This window comes from Sander vitreus, unplaced genomic scaffold (genome assembly GCF_031162955.1).
Source record: "Sander vitreus isolate 19-12246 unplaced genomic scaffold, sanVit1 ctg464_0, whole genome shotgun sequence".
Classification (NCBI taxonomy): domain Eukaryota; kingdom Metazoa; phylum Chordata; class Actinopteri; order Perciformes; family Percidae; genus Sander; species Sander vitreus.
This window is the reverse complement of record NW_027595573.1, coordinates 27390-43364: the sequence shown is the minus strand read 5'-3', so window position 1 is coordinate 43364 and position 15975 is coordinate 27390. Positions and strand designations below refer to the sequence as shown.

At 39.7% G+C, this 15975-nt stretch overlaps 1 protein-coding gene across 1 annotated transcript; it reads left to right on the top strand.

Annotated features, from left to right (window-relative positions):
• Positions 1 to 1133: 1133 nt before the first annotated feature.
• Positions 1134 to 14051, top strand: LOC144514140 (uncharacterized). Its single transcript, XM_078245338.1, has 13 exons — positions 1134 to 1269; positions 1393 to 1456; positions 2595 to 2798; positions 3061 to 3203; positions 3508 to 3626; positions 7021 to 7142; positions 7247 to 7344; positions 8712 to 8848; positions 9264 to 9388; positions 9530 to 9675; positions 10621 to 10723; positions 11502 to 11638; positions 12673 to 14051. The coding sequence occupies exons 1-13, from the start codon at positions 1244 to 1246 to the stop codon at positions 12791 to 12793; spliced, it is 1545 nt and encodes a 514-aa protein (XP_078101464.1). The 5' UTR covers positions 1134 to 1243; the 3' UTR covers positions 12794 to 14051.
• The last annotated feature ends 1924 nt before the right edge of the window (positions 14052 to 15975 follow it).

Sequence of the window (15975 nt, the reverse complement as noted above, 5' to 3'; positions counted from 1 at the left end):
TTTCTGGTTGTTGTTTACCCAAGCGACCAGAGTAAAAATGGCAACACAAAGAAAGCGGTGGGCGAGGGACATCCTGTGGAACTTTCGAAAACACCGTAACTATCCAGTAAATGAACCGTCGTCGATCGAGACTATTTGTATTATGACTGTACCTCTCATGATTACTGTAGTTCCAGTTTCTTGGACTCACTCATACTAGACTGATCACACCGTCACAGATTGGTTGGTTGTTTAAAGGTCCCATGACATGGTGCTCTTTGGATGTTTTTATATAGACCTTAGTGGCCCCCTAATACTGTATCTGAAGTCTCTTTTATATAGACCTTAATGGCCCCCTAATACTGTATCTGAAGTCTCTTTTATATAGGCCTTAGTGGTCCCCTAATACTGTATCTGAAGTCTCTTTTATATAGACCTTAATGGCCCCCTAATACTGTATCTGAAGTCTCTTTCCTGAAATTCAGCCTTGGTGCAGAATTACAGCCACTAGAGCCAGTCCCACAATGAGCTTTCCTTAGTATGTGCCATTTCTGTGTCTGTAGCTATTGAGGAGGAGAGGGGGGGGGGCAAGGTGGAGGTTGGGGGTGTGGCCTTGACCAACTGCCACTTTGCTCGTTTGAAAGCCATGATGTCTCTCTCGTGGGCAGACCAAATTCTCTGGGTGGGCAGAGCAGAGAAAGGGGAGGTAACCTTGCTCCTTATGACCTCATAAGGAGGAGATTCTAGATCGGCCCATCTGAGCTTTCATTTTCTCAAAGGCAGAGCAGGATACCCAGGGCTCGGTTTACACCTATCACCATTTCTAGCCACTGGGGGACCATAGGCAGGCTGGGGGAACTCATATTAATGTTAAAAAAAACCTCATAAAGTCAAATCTTCATGCCATGGGACCTTTACATTTTGTTAAAATGTCACTGACTCTATGATCCTTGCAAAAATAATGTCAGTGAGTGACTAGCAATTATGGTTATGAAGTCTTATGATACTTGACCTTAAAGTGTTTTACTTAACGGTTACTTAAATTAATTAACTTACTTAATACTTATGTATTACTTTAATTATTTCTGGCTTTAAGTACAGAATTCCCCACGTCTCCCATTTTACTTTTCCTTTTGTGCTAGTAATGTTATGTTTTGCTGTACTTTTGTTTTTGGCAGACAAGTTTGGTGTCTATTTGACAAAAAATAAGGCAAATCCTATACAGATTGAAGTGCATGATTGTCTGACTGGCAAAAGACAAACTATGGATGTGAATTTATTAGCAACTATGTAAGTACTTTCATTTTTCATTTTTATTTTAAACTAGATAAAAACAAGATATAACTTTTTTTTACACTGTACGTGTAATATTGTCAGTGTACATTTTTGATGAAATTCTTAAATTTCATACAGAACTGGTGACCATAGGGATGACTCTTCAATAGTCACAACCGGGACTCCAAAAGAGGCTATACTGGTAATGTTGATTCTCCACTACACAGTAAATACACCCAAACAAATCTGGCTCAATGTGCTACGCAGTGGGCTGAATGAAACAAGCAGGAGCTGTTTCTGAGAGGTTTGTGTTCAAGAACAGCTATACAAAGACACGTCATTGTGAGCCACTCTCATTTCTAAATGTCACACTGAGTGTGATCAGATATTGAGCAGGAGCTCTGTGGGTTAGTCTGCTTACATCATGCATTCACAAATGTAAAAAGTCAGAAGTCCTGCAGCTTTCAACTGTGGTCAAAGATCTCTAGTTCTAAGCGGATAACATTAACTAAGCTTAAAGGAAAGTTCCAGTGGATTTCAACACGTAGCTCTGTTGTTTGTAAATGTGGAGTGCTGGCAGTAGCAAGAAAAACTAAAACAATCGGTGCTGCCTACACCATGTTATCCCCCTGCTAGCGTTAGCACCCAACAGGCTTAAACAGGGCAAGTTTTTAAACTTGTTTTTTAGCTCTTAACATGTTCGAAATGTCATTACAAGTGCCTATCCATGTGAAGTGATTCCTTCCGAGGGAACACAGCAAATCTGACTGCAGTAGATGAGACAGAAAGGCATAAAAGTTGGCTCCACTGTGGTGTCAGGTTACAGAGTTTTGTTACATAGTCATTACTAAGGATATAACAACGACAAATTGTTTTTTTGTGGAAAAAATACATTTTGGAATATAGGATTGTATGAGTTTGAAAATCGACTAGTGTGGACCTGTCACATCTACTGCAGTCAAATTCGCTTTGTTCCCTCAGAAGGAATAACTGCACATGGGTAGGCACTTGTAATGACATTTTGAACATGTTTAGAGGCTAAAAACACGTTCCTGGGTGCTAACTCTAGCAGGGGGATAACACGGTGTAGGTAGCACCAATTGTTTTCGTTTTTCTTGCTACTGACAGCACTCCACATTTACAAACAACAGAGCTACGTGTTGAAATCCACCGGAATTCTCCTTTAACAGATGCTGGCAGAGAGACATCGTCCAACCGTTTTTTGTCAGATAGTGCTCTTTCAGGATTCCTATGAAGTATATATTCAAGTTGTGCTTAATTCTCGTATGAGAAGCCAACATATTTATTTTGTTATAACTTCTTGACTTTAATTTCATCAGGTGATGATAGATACAAGTTCATCCATGGCAGAGAAGTGCTATGGAAGTGTGGACATACAGAAAATCCATGCTGTTAGAGAGCTTCTTGACAACTTTGCAACACGGACCATGGCGTATGACTTTCATCATGTCATTGGCCTTGTGAAGTTTGACTCTACAGTGGAAACTCTCCACACATTTACAGAATCACTTGAGAAGTTCAAGGTAAATGCAATACATTGCACATTGATCAACATTTATTGTATCAGATCCTTGTTCAGAATCAGCTTTATTGGCCAGGTTTGCGTAAACAAACAAGGAATTTGACTCTGGTTAATCTTTGCTCTCAAAGTACAATGCTCACTTAACATATTATCATAACATCATCATCGGCTCTTTCTTTCTGTGTGTCATAGAACATGGGCTCCTGTGCCATGAAACAATATGTTATTAAACCTTAATAGACAGTTATTTTTTACTTTTTCAGGAAGAAGTCCGCACCCTTAAGGCAAGCGGACAAACTAAGCTGTACGATGCCCTGCAACATGGAATTCTTGAGTTGGACAAAGCAAAGAAGTTTCTAGACTGTAAACTTCGGATTATTTGCCTCACCGATGGAAATGATGTTGGGTAATTCGCTTTCTCTATGCTAATTGCCAGTGATACCTTTGCTAACATGAGGCATCGGTCAATGTAAATATTCTGCCTCAATCAGCTCTTCATTTATAGTTTTAAAACCATCATAGTGAGGATATTTCTGCATTGTGAGGACATTTTGGCCAGATAAACAATTTTAAAGAATTGTTTGAAATTAATACTTGGTTTTAAGGTCAAGCTTAGAATTAGGTTTAGGTTCATGTTAAAATCTGTGTGTCACTTAGTTTGTCATGTTGCTTTTTAATATGAATGATTGAGAATGATTCTTTGTGCGTAGCTCTTTAAACAAGCCCGATGTTGTTGCTGCCAACTTGATAAAATCCAACATCATTGTGGATTCAATTCTTCTTGGAAAAGTGGAGAACAATATTCTCCGTGGAATCAGCAATGCAACAGGTGGGTACATATAAAAAATTGTGACTGGATTAAACAAGCTGAAGCATTTTTTCCCCCAAAAAAAATAAGAAATGTAGCCAGACCACACAGCACTGGAGTATGGTTAGCCTGTGTGGCACCAGACCAGGGGTGTGTCTAGAACTTAAGGAGGTTCGGGGCTTAGCCCGGCTCCATTAAAATAAAGTTAATGCAATGCAAAATGGCGATTGGCCTGTCCAGCTTCTTAATAGCAGGGTATGTTCCTTTTTAGCTGCCCAGTTTGTAGATGTTACTTAGATGGCACCAATATTTGGCCTAATCACACCTGGCCTGGCAACCCAAGGCCATAGTTGTTGTTTCACAATTTGTGGGGTGGGGAGTCTGGGGGTTCTCCCCCAGAAAACTTTGAGCATTAAACACTTAATTTCCTGCATTCTGGTGATTTTGTAGCAAATTCTTTCCAACTTTTTTCTGCATCAATTCATACTGGAAATATATTTATTTAAAAGGAAACATAAATGATAATTCAAAATATAAAAACGTAATAGAATGTATTGCAGTAAGGCTCTCAGGCATTCCGTATGTCGTCAAATATTTATTCTCCTGTAAATCAACTTCTCATTTAATGTTATCTCTGCTGTAGCCATTATTTACTCATCCCTCTTCTTTTTCATCTAACCTCTTTAAATGTGCATGTGGCACATATTCACCCCTAATGATACATTAATTCATTTTAATTAATTTGTAAAACCCTGGACTTTAATAGCTCAGATGTGTTTCAGCAAGATTTCTGCTCATGTTCAGAACTTTGTGAACATTCAAAATATAACTTATCCTATCTGTGTTCTCTGGCTTTGGAGGAGTTGTGATATTTTGAGAAAAATAAAGCTATAATATTACAAGAATGAAGTAAAAATATTTCAAGAAAAATCTACCTGCACTATAGTCTGCTATACATTATGTTATTGTTCTGCTGATATGGTAGATCTCAGACCTTCTGACAGACACATTACATATCATTTAGCTGATGCTTTTATCCAAAGCAACTTCCAGTTAAGTGCTTTCAACCCTGTAGGTGCAAACTCCAGACAAGTAGTAAGTGCAAGTACCAGAGCCATATGAAAGTGCAGCTTCGGCGAAACATGCATAGGCTTTCGGCCATCCTGATGTCAATAGGGAGCTCATTCCACCATTTAGGAGCCAGGACAGCAAACAGCCGGGACTTCGTTGAGTGATTGGTTGTCCCTCGCTGTGAGGGGGCAGCAAGCAGGTTGGCTGATGCAGAGTGGAGTGGGCGAGTTGGGGTATGGGGTTTGGCCATGTCCTGGATGTATGCTGGGGCTGATCCGTTCGTGGCCCTGTATGCAAGTACTAGTGTCTAGAAGCGGATGCGGGCAGCAATTGGTAACCAGTGAAGAGAGCGGAGGAGCGGTGTAGTGTGAGAGAACTTGAGGAGGTTGAAGACAAGTCGAGCTGCTGCGTTCTGAATGAGCTGCAGCGGCCGGATGGCACATGCAGGCAGGCCAATCAGGAGGGAGTTGCAGTAGTCTAGACGTGAGATTACTAGAGCCTGAACGAGAACGTGAGCTGCCTTCTGCGTTAGAAGGAAATGTATCTGATATTATGCAGCATGTATCTACACAATCGGGTAGTTGCAGCAATGTTGGCAGTGAAGGAGAGTTGGTCGTCAAGTGTCACACCCAGGTTTCTAGCAGTCTGGGTGGGGACTACCACAGAGTTGTCAATTGTTATAGTCAGGTCCTGGGTAGGAGAGCCCTTGTCAAGGTTGAGTTTCAGATGGTGTGTGGACATCCAAGGCCGAGATATGTGCTACTTGCGTTTCAGACTCTGGAAAGGAGAGAATAAGTTGTGTGTCATCTGCGTAGCTGTGATAAAAAAAGCTGTGCGACTGAATGACAGACCCGAGAGAGTTGGTCTACAGAGAAAAGAGGAAGGGACCCAGGAATGATCCTTGAGGAACCAGTTTTGAGTGGGCAAGGTTCTGAGGTAGATACTCTCCAAGTTAACCGGTAGGTTCGGTCTGCCAGGTAAAATGTGAGCAAAGAAAGCACAGAGCCTGAGACACCCAGATCCTGGAGTGTCGAAATGAGGATCTGGTGGTTCACTGTGTCAAAGGCAGCAGAAAGGTCCAGAAGGATGACAACAGAAGAGAGAGAGGTTGCTCTAGCAATGTGAAGCTGCTCAGTGACAGCAAGGAGGGCAGTTTCTGTTGAGTGGCCAGCCTTGAAGCCAGACTGGTGGTGATCAAGACAGGTCTGTAGTTATTTACCTCAGACTCGTCGAGTGTTGGTTTTTTGAGTAGTGGGCTTACCCTTGCCTCTTTAAGGGCATCGGGGAAACAGCCGGTTGACAAGGAGATGTTGATGAGATGGGTGAGGAAAGGAAGAAGGTCAGGAGAGTTGTGTGGAACGGGTGGGATAAGTAAGAGAGGTTGGGTTGCGGAAATATTGCGAACCTATGCAAGGTTTGTAGTATCTCCGATAGGATACAAGAACAGGAATGGAGAAGCAGCACATTTCCAGATAAAGACACCGAGCAGTGCAAGTAAGATATTAGATGTCAAGAAGATATCAAGCCCACTTAACTTCCCACTTAGCCTCCCACGAAGACTCCTGCGTAGACTCCTTTGTCTTTGTCCTCAGAGTCTTCGTCTGCTGAAGCTGCCGCTTCACGCAAATGCCAATATTAAATACAAGGAGGTGATTGGTGTTGGCTACAGGTGAGGAGGCCCCACCCTAGCTAATCACTCAACAAAACACCTGGACAGTCGTTAAGCACCACTCCCCAACTCCACACTTCACACTAAGCTAGTCTGATTACCCTAAACAGTTTCAGTCACTTTAAGTAAGACCACAAAATTCTGGCCAAAAAACATAGCAAATCCAGCAAAACACACAGTAGAAGAAGTAAAGGAAGCAGCAGAACACACAGTAAAAGCAGAAAAGACAAGTAGCAAACAGCAAAAGGCAGCAGAATGAGCTAAATCAGCAGAACAAACCAATTTAACCTTGAGGCAGCAGATCCAATGACAGTGGGCAGAGAAGTCTAGTACTTATTTTAATATCTAGCTGTCTAATAGTAAGTCTACTCAGAAGTCAAATGCACATCTCACACAGAGCCCGGGTTGAGATGCTAGAGAGAGAGTGGACACAAAGTGACTCTCGGGTCTGCTTTAGAGCTTCGTGTGTTTGAGCCTGAACTGTAGACGTCACGTCACGGTAACAAAATCATTATTGCGCACCTAAACTTTGTGTTGCCTACATTTAAAATTTAATTCGGGGCTACAGTCAAAACATTTGAAAAAACTGGCAAAAACCTGGCGATGCCTATGTGCCAGTCCAGTGGTAAATTAACTCTTTTTTTTTATTTTTATTTTTATCTATATTACTTTCAGGGGGTTGCTGTTTCAAACCAGAGACGAGCAAAGATGGTCTGAAGCTCTTTGAGATCGAGACTGTTCTCTCTTTGGAGTGGAGGAAACCCAAGAACAAAGCTGACCCATCTTCCATCACTACAGTGAGTGCACCAATGGAGTGCTCTGAGAATTAAACACCATCGCAGTAATGACTTTCAAACATTCTAATGATGTGCTTGTTAATTTCCCACTTTGTATTTTTCAGAGTTTTTTAACAGCCATCTCTGCTACTCATGGGTATGATGAATTTCCAGAGACCGTCTTGCCAAGTCAAATGAGTGGTAAAGTGACAGTAACAGAGAGGTAAGCAACAGAAATTTCTTGTATAGTTTTGCTTTCTTATATTTTGTCAGGTCCACTTTTTTAAGTGGTCACATGGAACATACATGTAAACAAGCAAACATCGAAATCAAGCATTAACTAATAAGGAAGATACAGCTTTGAATTTTGTAGAATTCACTAGGTCCCCCCGTGTGGTTCTGGGATTTTTGCTTGTTATTTTTGCTTGTGATCATTTTGACCCCACGGGGTGAGATCTTGCGTGGAGCCCCACATTGAGGGAGATTATTAGTGGTCTTGTATGTCTTCCATTTTCTTATAATTGCTCCCACAATTGATTTCTTCACACCAAGCTGCTTACCTATTGCAGATTCAGTCTTCCCAGCCTGGTGCAGGTCTACAATTTTGTTTCTGGTGTCCTTTGACAGCTCTTTTGTCTTGGCCATAGTGGATTTTGGAGTGTGACTGTTTGAGGTTGTGCACAGGTGTCTTTTATACTGATAACAAGGTCAAACAGGTGCCATTAATACAGGTAACAAGTAGAGGACAAAGGAGCCTCTTAAAGAAAAAGTTACAGGTCTGTAAGAGCCAGAAATCTTGCTTGTTTGTAGGTGACCAAATACTTATTTTCCCGACGAATTTGCAAATAAATTCAGTGTTCATGTATTTCATTGTATGAAAATGTAACATCTTTTGTTTTTCTTTTGTTTTCGTCAACCTCTAAAAAACAGCATTTACACTGTTCATTTACACGTTTATTAAGAAAGGAACCTTATGACTGTTTAATTATAACTGTTGTTTTTTACCTATTTTCTTGAATTTAGGGTCAGTGGTTCATTATTTTGATGCTCTGCCTCAAACCCAGTCATAAAGCTGCTCTATTGCCGTTTTACAGATCCAGGAAAGTTGTATATATTACTTCTTTATCTTATTAGTACATATTACTTATCTTTTTTATCTTTATTTGTATATATTTCTTATCTTTTATATTATACTTGTTGTACGTGTCCTTATTGCACCATGGGTCGGAGAGAGAAGTATTTCCAATTGCTTTGTATGTCTGGCACATATTGCAGAATTGACAATGAAGTTGACTTGACTTGACTTGAAGAACATTGATCATTAAAGGTGGAAACAACTGGCCAAAACCTTATTTATTTAGCCTTGAAAGCATTATAGCAGCCTTATTGTAGCCAGGTTAACTTATGATTCAAGCCAAACCTTGAGAAACAAGTCTGTCTTGCCTATCATACATTGCAACCCAATGAATTAGGTACATATTCAAAGTACAATAAGGTAGTTATGGAAGAACAAAGCCAGAAGCCAAATGTGTGTTATTCATTGAAAATCTTTGACAGAGGAACATAAAACAATCTAATCTTTCACACTAGTGCTCTGAAAAAGAAGATGCGGGACGCCAAAATTGGGAAATTGATGGAAAAGGACAAACGTATCCTGGAGGAGCTGAGGGGCCTGCATTGTGAGCCACACCCCTACTTTACTATCCTCCCATCAGAATCTGACTTCAGTAAGTGGCATGGATTTTATTATAAATATTGAGTTTTTACCGTTTTTTTGAGTAAATACCCCAACACAGCTTATCAATCATCAAATCACAGATCAGAGTCTGACAGCTGTTGCTCTTCTCACTAAACCAACAATAAAAGCACATAACAAAGTGAGCTGTGTTAAACCAAAGCGCACACTTCACGACTTGTAAGTGTGTAGCTGAGGAACTTTTAGCATTAGAAAAATGAGCTGTCCGGTGTACCACTTAAGCCTTCCCAGGTCAGTTGATTCCTTCTTTGGGAATAGAAGTTCCAACACTGTCCATGTATTCTGCATGTCATGTTCAGAATAATGTGTACATGCTCTTCTCATATGTCAACAGTCAATTCATTTAGAGCAATATTGGATAAAGGGCAAATGTGTCAACTTTTCAGCATTCTGGAAGATTCTCATGGATGGACCTCCTGACACAGCTTATGAAAAAGGAGCCTTTGAGTTGTTCTGCCAGTTTGGTCCCGACTACCCAGTGAAGCCTCCACTTGTTCGCTTTGTCACACGTGTATCCTGCTAAATAAGCCAACAGCTTCAGTAGTCTAAACAATGGCAACGCATTGCTTCAAAGAAAAATAAAATTGCCTGGATTGAAATAATTGTAGAAAATGTATGTTCTTTAAATGTCATTTTCTTAACATGAACAAAGGTGTACCACTGTAATATCAACAGTGTTGGGCGCATCTGCCACAACATATTTGACCGGAACTACAATGCCCAAATCACCATGAGAGATATCCTCAATGCTGTATATGGACTGCTCATCGCCCCTGAGCCTGACGATCCATTGGACAGGTTAGATTCAAGACCCCACACACTCATCATACACCAATACTCTACATGCCCCTATGTTTTAGTTTTAATCATATTCCAAGAACTGAGTAGGTATTTGTTTTTATTAATTAATCAGCTGTACCTGCTGATTCACAATCTCAAACCCCATCTTACATTGTTTGCTGTGAACAACTTCCCAACTTGGGAAATGGGACCATCCGAGGAGCATGTTAATGCTCTATTGGCCTTTGTGGAGGTCTGCAGTCTCCATTTCTACTTGGGTGTTTGTTTTTGTTTTTTAACCTAAAAAAACCACCTATGTGAACAAAGTAATACACAAATAAGCGTAACACTTCACATTACTTTAAATAACATGATATTGGTGAAGACTTTATCACAAACTTCATGTGGGCAAGAAAGACAATCAAAGGAGGGGTTGGAGGGCTTCATAAGGTCTCTCTGTAACTTAATATTCATTCAGTTTATGTTTTGTGATCTTAATAGGCTAGATGTGTGGTTTTAATAATGTATGCATGTCCAAAGAAGAGACATACAGGCCTCTAGTTTTACGGTAGTAAAAGTAGGGGATGCCAGGACAGTGTGTGTAAATAGAACCTCACATTTGCTCTGGTCCACACCACTGTGCTGGGTGTGTCAATACAGATGGGCGTGTATAACAGGTGTGTGTGTGTGTGTGTGTGTGTGTGTGTGTGTGTGTAAATAGCACAAACTCAGTGTTGAGTTGCTACAACTGAATGTATGTTACTATATGATCAATTAAAAATAAGATAACGGTTAAATCCTGTCATTAGGTAGAAAGACAAAACTAGTGAATGAGAAATATTGTATTTTAATATATACGTGTACTGTAATTGTGTTTAACATTGCATTTAACCACGCAAGTATCTTAAGATCCCAGCGGCAGTGAAGCATTTGATTTAATAACGTGTCTTTTTCCTTTCCAAGCATTCTGGCTGAGGAATTCATGACCAGCCGTGAGACGTATGAAAAGGAGGCCAAAAAACATACAGAGGAAAGTGCCTCGCAATCACGGGATGATATGGAGAAGGTAAATGATTAAAGTGTCAAAAAGGGCGACAGCTCCTAAAAATGACATTCCTATACAGTCCAGCTGCATCCTTAATTGCGATATTTTGTCCCAGATTTTGGACATATCAAAATTTGTTTCTGATCAAATCCAATCAGTCTAATTCAAGTTCAAGAGATGGTTCAAACAAAAGCAGGACTTTCACCCAGGAGACAGCAATTGGTGTCCCGTGTGAAACCAAAACTCAACGTTGACTTTTCATTTTTGGTTTCACACGAGCCACTGCGATTAGGACTCAGCCTTGATGGTACGTGCTCTACCCGGTGAACTACCAGGCGCTCCTGACAATGTAGTTTTGTTTCAATTCACATGTTTAAAACTGCAATCATTTAACAACGTGCGCCTGTCGCTTGGTACGAAGAGGTGTAATCCGGGAGAAAATACTTTTCTCTTAAAACGTAAGTGAGAATGCAGTTACGTTGTATAGGAACATACTGTAGTATGGAGGAGACAGAGTTGCTCCAATAGTGACCGTTTTAATAAAAGGTAATAAAGAGGCAATGTTCTGTTGAAGCATCAAATACTTGTTAGTGATGGTTTGGAATCATTGGGTATACAGTCAAAGCTGGTTTTGTTTCCAGTCAGATAATTGATGGTCTTAGGAGAAGAGGTTATAAACCACCATGATCAAAAATTAGGGTTACAATGCAACTTGCGTATCATTTTTTATGTATCACACTATTGGTACACTTTTACATCAATAAGATGTGTTAATATTTACTGTCTTCCAATTTAAAAGAAATTGGTGGATCCTGGGAAACAGATTGCACCCCAACATCTAATCTGTCCACTCACCAAAAAGATGTTTGTTGAACCAGTGATAACAAAAAACGGAAATGTGTACGAACGAAAGGCCATTGAAGAATACCTCAAAACGTAAGTTTGTGTATTTTTGTCTTCATTATTGTTGGGGTTTCTTTTTATTTTAATCCCTGAAACATTTATACCATACTCAACACACTACAATATCATTATGATAGGATAATACCTTTTCAGTGTATTCTTAGCAATTGTGTGTATTTTTGTAACAACCACATAAGCAAAACCACAAAAAGAAAGTACTAGGCCAGAATATACATATCTTATAGTTTTTTGTTGTGGATGTAATCAGGGTTATCTAGATTTAGACCTGAAACTTAAAGACAACAAATCTGGAGGTGCTCCCTCAACGGTCGGCACTGTCAAGACGGCTTGTTATTGGTCAAGGCGCAAATCTGTGGTCAAAGTTCACCGAAGTGAAGCGAGTTTGAAAGAAGTTAGAATTTTCTTTGCTCAATATTCAGTCAGATAAAGGATCAATGAGTCAGGCAGACTAGATGAACATATATTAAACTAAGCACTGCCCCTGCACTCTCTATGACACTATGGGATGGAGAGGGGCAATGGCAGGTTAACAAGGGGGATGTATTTTGGTCATTTTGCTAACGAGACGGATCCCCCATCATTGAATCATTGAGTTGCATTTAGTTGGTGCAGCATCCAGTGTTTTTTGGAGCTTGACCCATACTGGAGACTAATTGTTGGGTCTCTGTAAATTATAGAGCGTGGTCTAGACCTACTCTATCTGTTAAGTGTCCTGAAATGATGATTGGCATGTAATATAAGATTTAATTAAGATCACTTGGTAGAGATCTGTTTTCACTTTGAGATTAAAGGGTCTTTTCTCTTGATCAGTGTCAAAAAAGTCACATCACATTTATTTTAATTCAGTGTCATAATACAATAAAACCTGTGAACCATGCGAATGCTTAGGTACAGTATGAACTGTATTAGATTGCATGTAAGGATAGGTCACAATTGTGCTGATTAGGTAGTGAGCCTGAAACTACACCCATCTTAAAAAGAAGGACCCAAGGTTTAAATTGGGCATGTTTCCTTGTATTTTCTAGTAACTGAACATCATTTTACAGAAACAAACATGATCCAAAGGGTGACCCAGCAGAATTGCTCACCGAAGCTGATCTCAAACCAGCCAGTGACATGAAGAAAATGGTAAAGGAACAGCGTTCGAGACAACTTCAGGAAAAGTAGCAAGAAGTTGGAGCTACAACTGTTGCATTTTATATCAGTTTTACAATAAATATGACAGCAAAATATGGATAGTTCATGTTGTCCAGTTGTGACATTTTATAATCACATTTACATGTTTAGTAATTGAGAAATGCGCATGCAATATTTTAAATGTTTCACTTTTAATTACTACATATATGCTTTGAGTTATACACAAGAATAGTATAGTTAGGATAAAATCATCATACGACTTTTTTTTCGTCGCGTTCTTTCTCATTTGAATGAATGACGTAGAAAATCGCCAATTGGAATTAAAATTGAAGAAGCTGCAAGTGTACTTACCTGAAAACAAGCTGTACAATGTCAGATCAAATAAACTTTGGTGTTTTTAAAGTTAAATCATCCCAAAGTATAATTTTATATATTATTTCTTCAATAATTTACAGCATATTTTAATTACTTTACATTTAAGGTCAGAAAAGGAATGCTTCACTACCAAAGGCTGCAGAATTTGTAATCCGCTTTCACTGTGAAATTGATCAACAGGTCTTTTAATACAAAGACGGTGATTTTCTGATGCTTTCAGAAAAGTCTGTCACCATAGCAATACACAGACCTGTTTTTTTTTATCTAACTCAACAACTTTTCAATCATATTGTAAACTCTATATTAATATTCCTTTAACCTGAATGGCAATCAGACGGTGGATGATGATGATGATGATGATGTTTTACATAGGATGTGGTGGAAACTTTTTCAGCTAGAAGCCCTGCAATGAAATCACATTCCTTTTCATGTCGTTCTCTTTCTGTTGATTGCTACTTTTAAGTTTTTATTGTTAACTACAAAAAACAGTGAGCTTTATTGTTGATCATGCATAAGCAGGCACATTTGCATAATACTTTTAATGTTTGTGGGATAGAAATCATACCTGCCAACACTCCCGATATACGCAGTAGTCTACCTACTTTTAACCTTTTCTCCTGCCCTGCCCCCGATTGGTAATTTGTCCCGCTAATCTCCTGATTTCATTGTGATATGACTCAAATGGGTGTTTCACAGTTTCTGTGATATGTGCAGACTGTAGGATATGTAACCTAAACTACCCCGCCTGAGGTGCCGCGCGTCATTCGTAACATTCAAGTTTCCGTTGGAGTCAAGAGTCAACTGACCAGAAAATGGATGGAACTCTTTTTCACAGCCCGATGTTGGCAGGTATGATAGAAATGTTGTTTTTTTTTGTTTTTTTTGTGAAATAAAAGTAGATGAGAAAAACGTACTGCTTAATTGTGTTCGATTCACTTTTTACAGTATGCCTCATGCCAGCGATAGCCGTAGCCAGAGGCATTATGTTTTTGGGTTGTCTGTCCGTCCCATTCTTGTGAATGCGATATCTGAGGAATGCCTAAAGGGAATTTTTTCAGATTTTCGCAAAATGTCCACTGGGTCTCGAGGGGCTTTTCCCAATTCCCAAATCTATACCACCTTGACTCCTCGATCCTCCGGTTTGTGACCCGGAAATCATTCTCAGCGCGCCATGCTGAAGGACCTCCCAATTCCTAAAATGCAGATCGAGGAGCGAGGATCAAGCATCAAGGAGGCTCCTCCGAGGAGTTAAAATCAAGGATACACTGATGTATCCTCGCGGAAGACTTGACACCCGCCGCATGTAAACAAAGAGGCGTACCAGAACGAACTGAGGAGAGATAGAGAAAAGGGCAGAGAGATATAAAGAAAAGAGGAGAGCGAGAGCAATAATATCCGCAGCTCCGTGGTTAACTTTACGGATCGGGCCGATCAGATCATACAAATTAACATTCTGATTGATAGCGGTTGGGTGAAATAATACACAATCAATGAGGAAAATAGTATTAACTGTTCTCTAAAATGTGAACATAGCAGAGCTGCTGTCTGACAGACGGCTTCATTTGTAAGATAGTCTGAGAGACGTTTGAGAAACAGCAACGTGACATTAGGATTATTTTCTGTTCTGGTCTAGTTCTGTTTGCTCTGTCCAGTTCATATAACTACAGTTAGTTTTGCTGCTTAAATATCCCAGGATATCAGCTGCAGCGGATGGATGGAAACGTTTACAAGCAGCATCTTTAATCATTAAAGTAAGATAAATTGTAATAGAAAACACTCATAGGCTACATTAATACAATACATAATTTTAAAAACAACGGGGACTGCCGAGGGACAGTTTAAGGTCCATGTAGGTTTTAAAATCAGAGAAAATAATTCATTCAGGTGAGTGGAAGATGTTAAGCTTACAGGGGTATGTGGAAAGAGAGCTGATCCATGCATTAATAGAGTGTGTTTGTATGTATATAATATAGGCCTAGCCTTATAGTTCTTTTCAAACAAACATTTGTAGTGTTTTACACTAAATATATAGCCATACTGTGTATGTAGGTAAGGCTGTTATTAATATATAGGCCTGTGTGTGTTAAATACAACAAATACAAATGTACGATCCCCGTACATTCTCATCCACGTTGCGAATTGAATTCAAAGTAAATATATAGATGTTTTCACGAACACGTCTGCTCCTCTGTCAGAGATCATAAAATGCAGCGTATGACTAAACAATGGACAGCTGATGCAGTGGCGCTGCACGTCATATGTAGATAATTGCCGTCGCTTTTAATGGCGGCTCGGAGGCAGAGATGTTTCGTGTTTGTTAAATGCCTGTTGCCCCGACTCCTCTCTCCTCGAGGCGCCTCCTCGGCTCCATCGGGGATGCACAAACTGGGAATTGGGAAAGGGCTAAGGATGAACTGATTAGATTTTGGTGGCCAAAGGTCAAGAGGTCACTGTGACCTCATAAACCCCATTTTTGTCTCAGGAATTCCTGCGCTAATTGACACAATTTTACACAAATGTCTAACAGGATGACATGATCAGGTCACGCCATTTTACATCCAAAAGGACAAATGTAAACTTCAACGTGACATCATAACGTTCTGCAAAAAAACTCTGCAAAGGGGAGACATTTGGTCGGATAGTGAACGGGTGACACTAATCTTGAAACTATGGTGATTGTACAGATCTTCTGTGCTGCCAGGTTAAAGATGGGAAGCATCCATGTCTCGTCAAAAAATACACTTAATACCTTTTATTAAATTGCTTTGAAGTTTTCACTACATATGAGTCTGACAGACACTCAGTACATTTAAATGCACACCAATATTGCACTATTA

Excerpts from the sequence above, each read along its gene's own strand:
- LOC144514140 (XM_078245338.1), top strand. The coding sequence starts at position 1,244 with ATGGATGTGAATTTATTAGCAACTAT. Across the intron at positions 2,799-3,060 it reads AATCACTTGAGAAGTTCAAG|GAAGAAGTCCGCACCCTTAA; the intron begins GTAAATGCAATA and ends TTACTTTTTCAG. Across the intron at positions 7,345-8,711 it reads AAAGTGACAGTAACAGAGAG|TGCTCTGAAAAAGAAGATGC; the intron begins GTAAGCAACAGA and ends CTTTCACACTAG.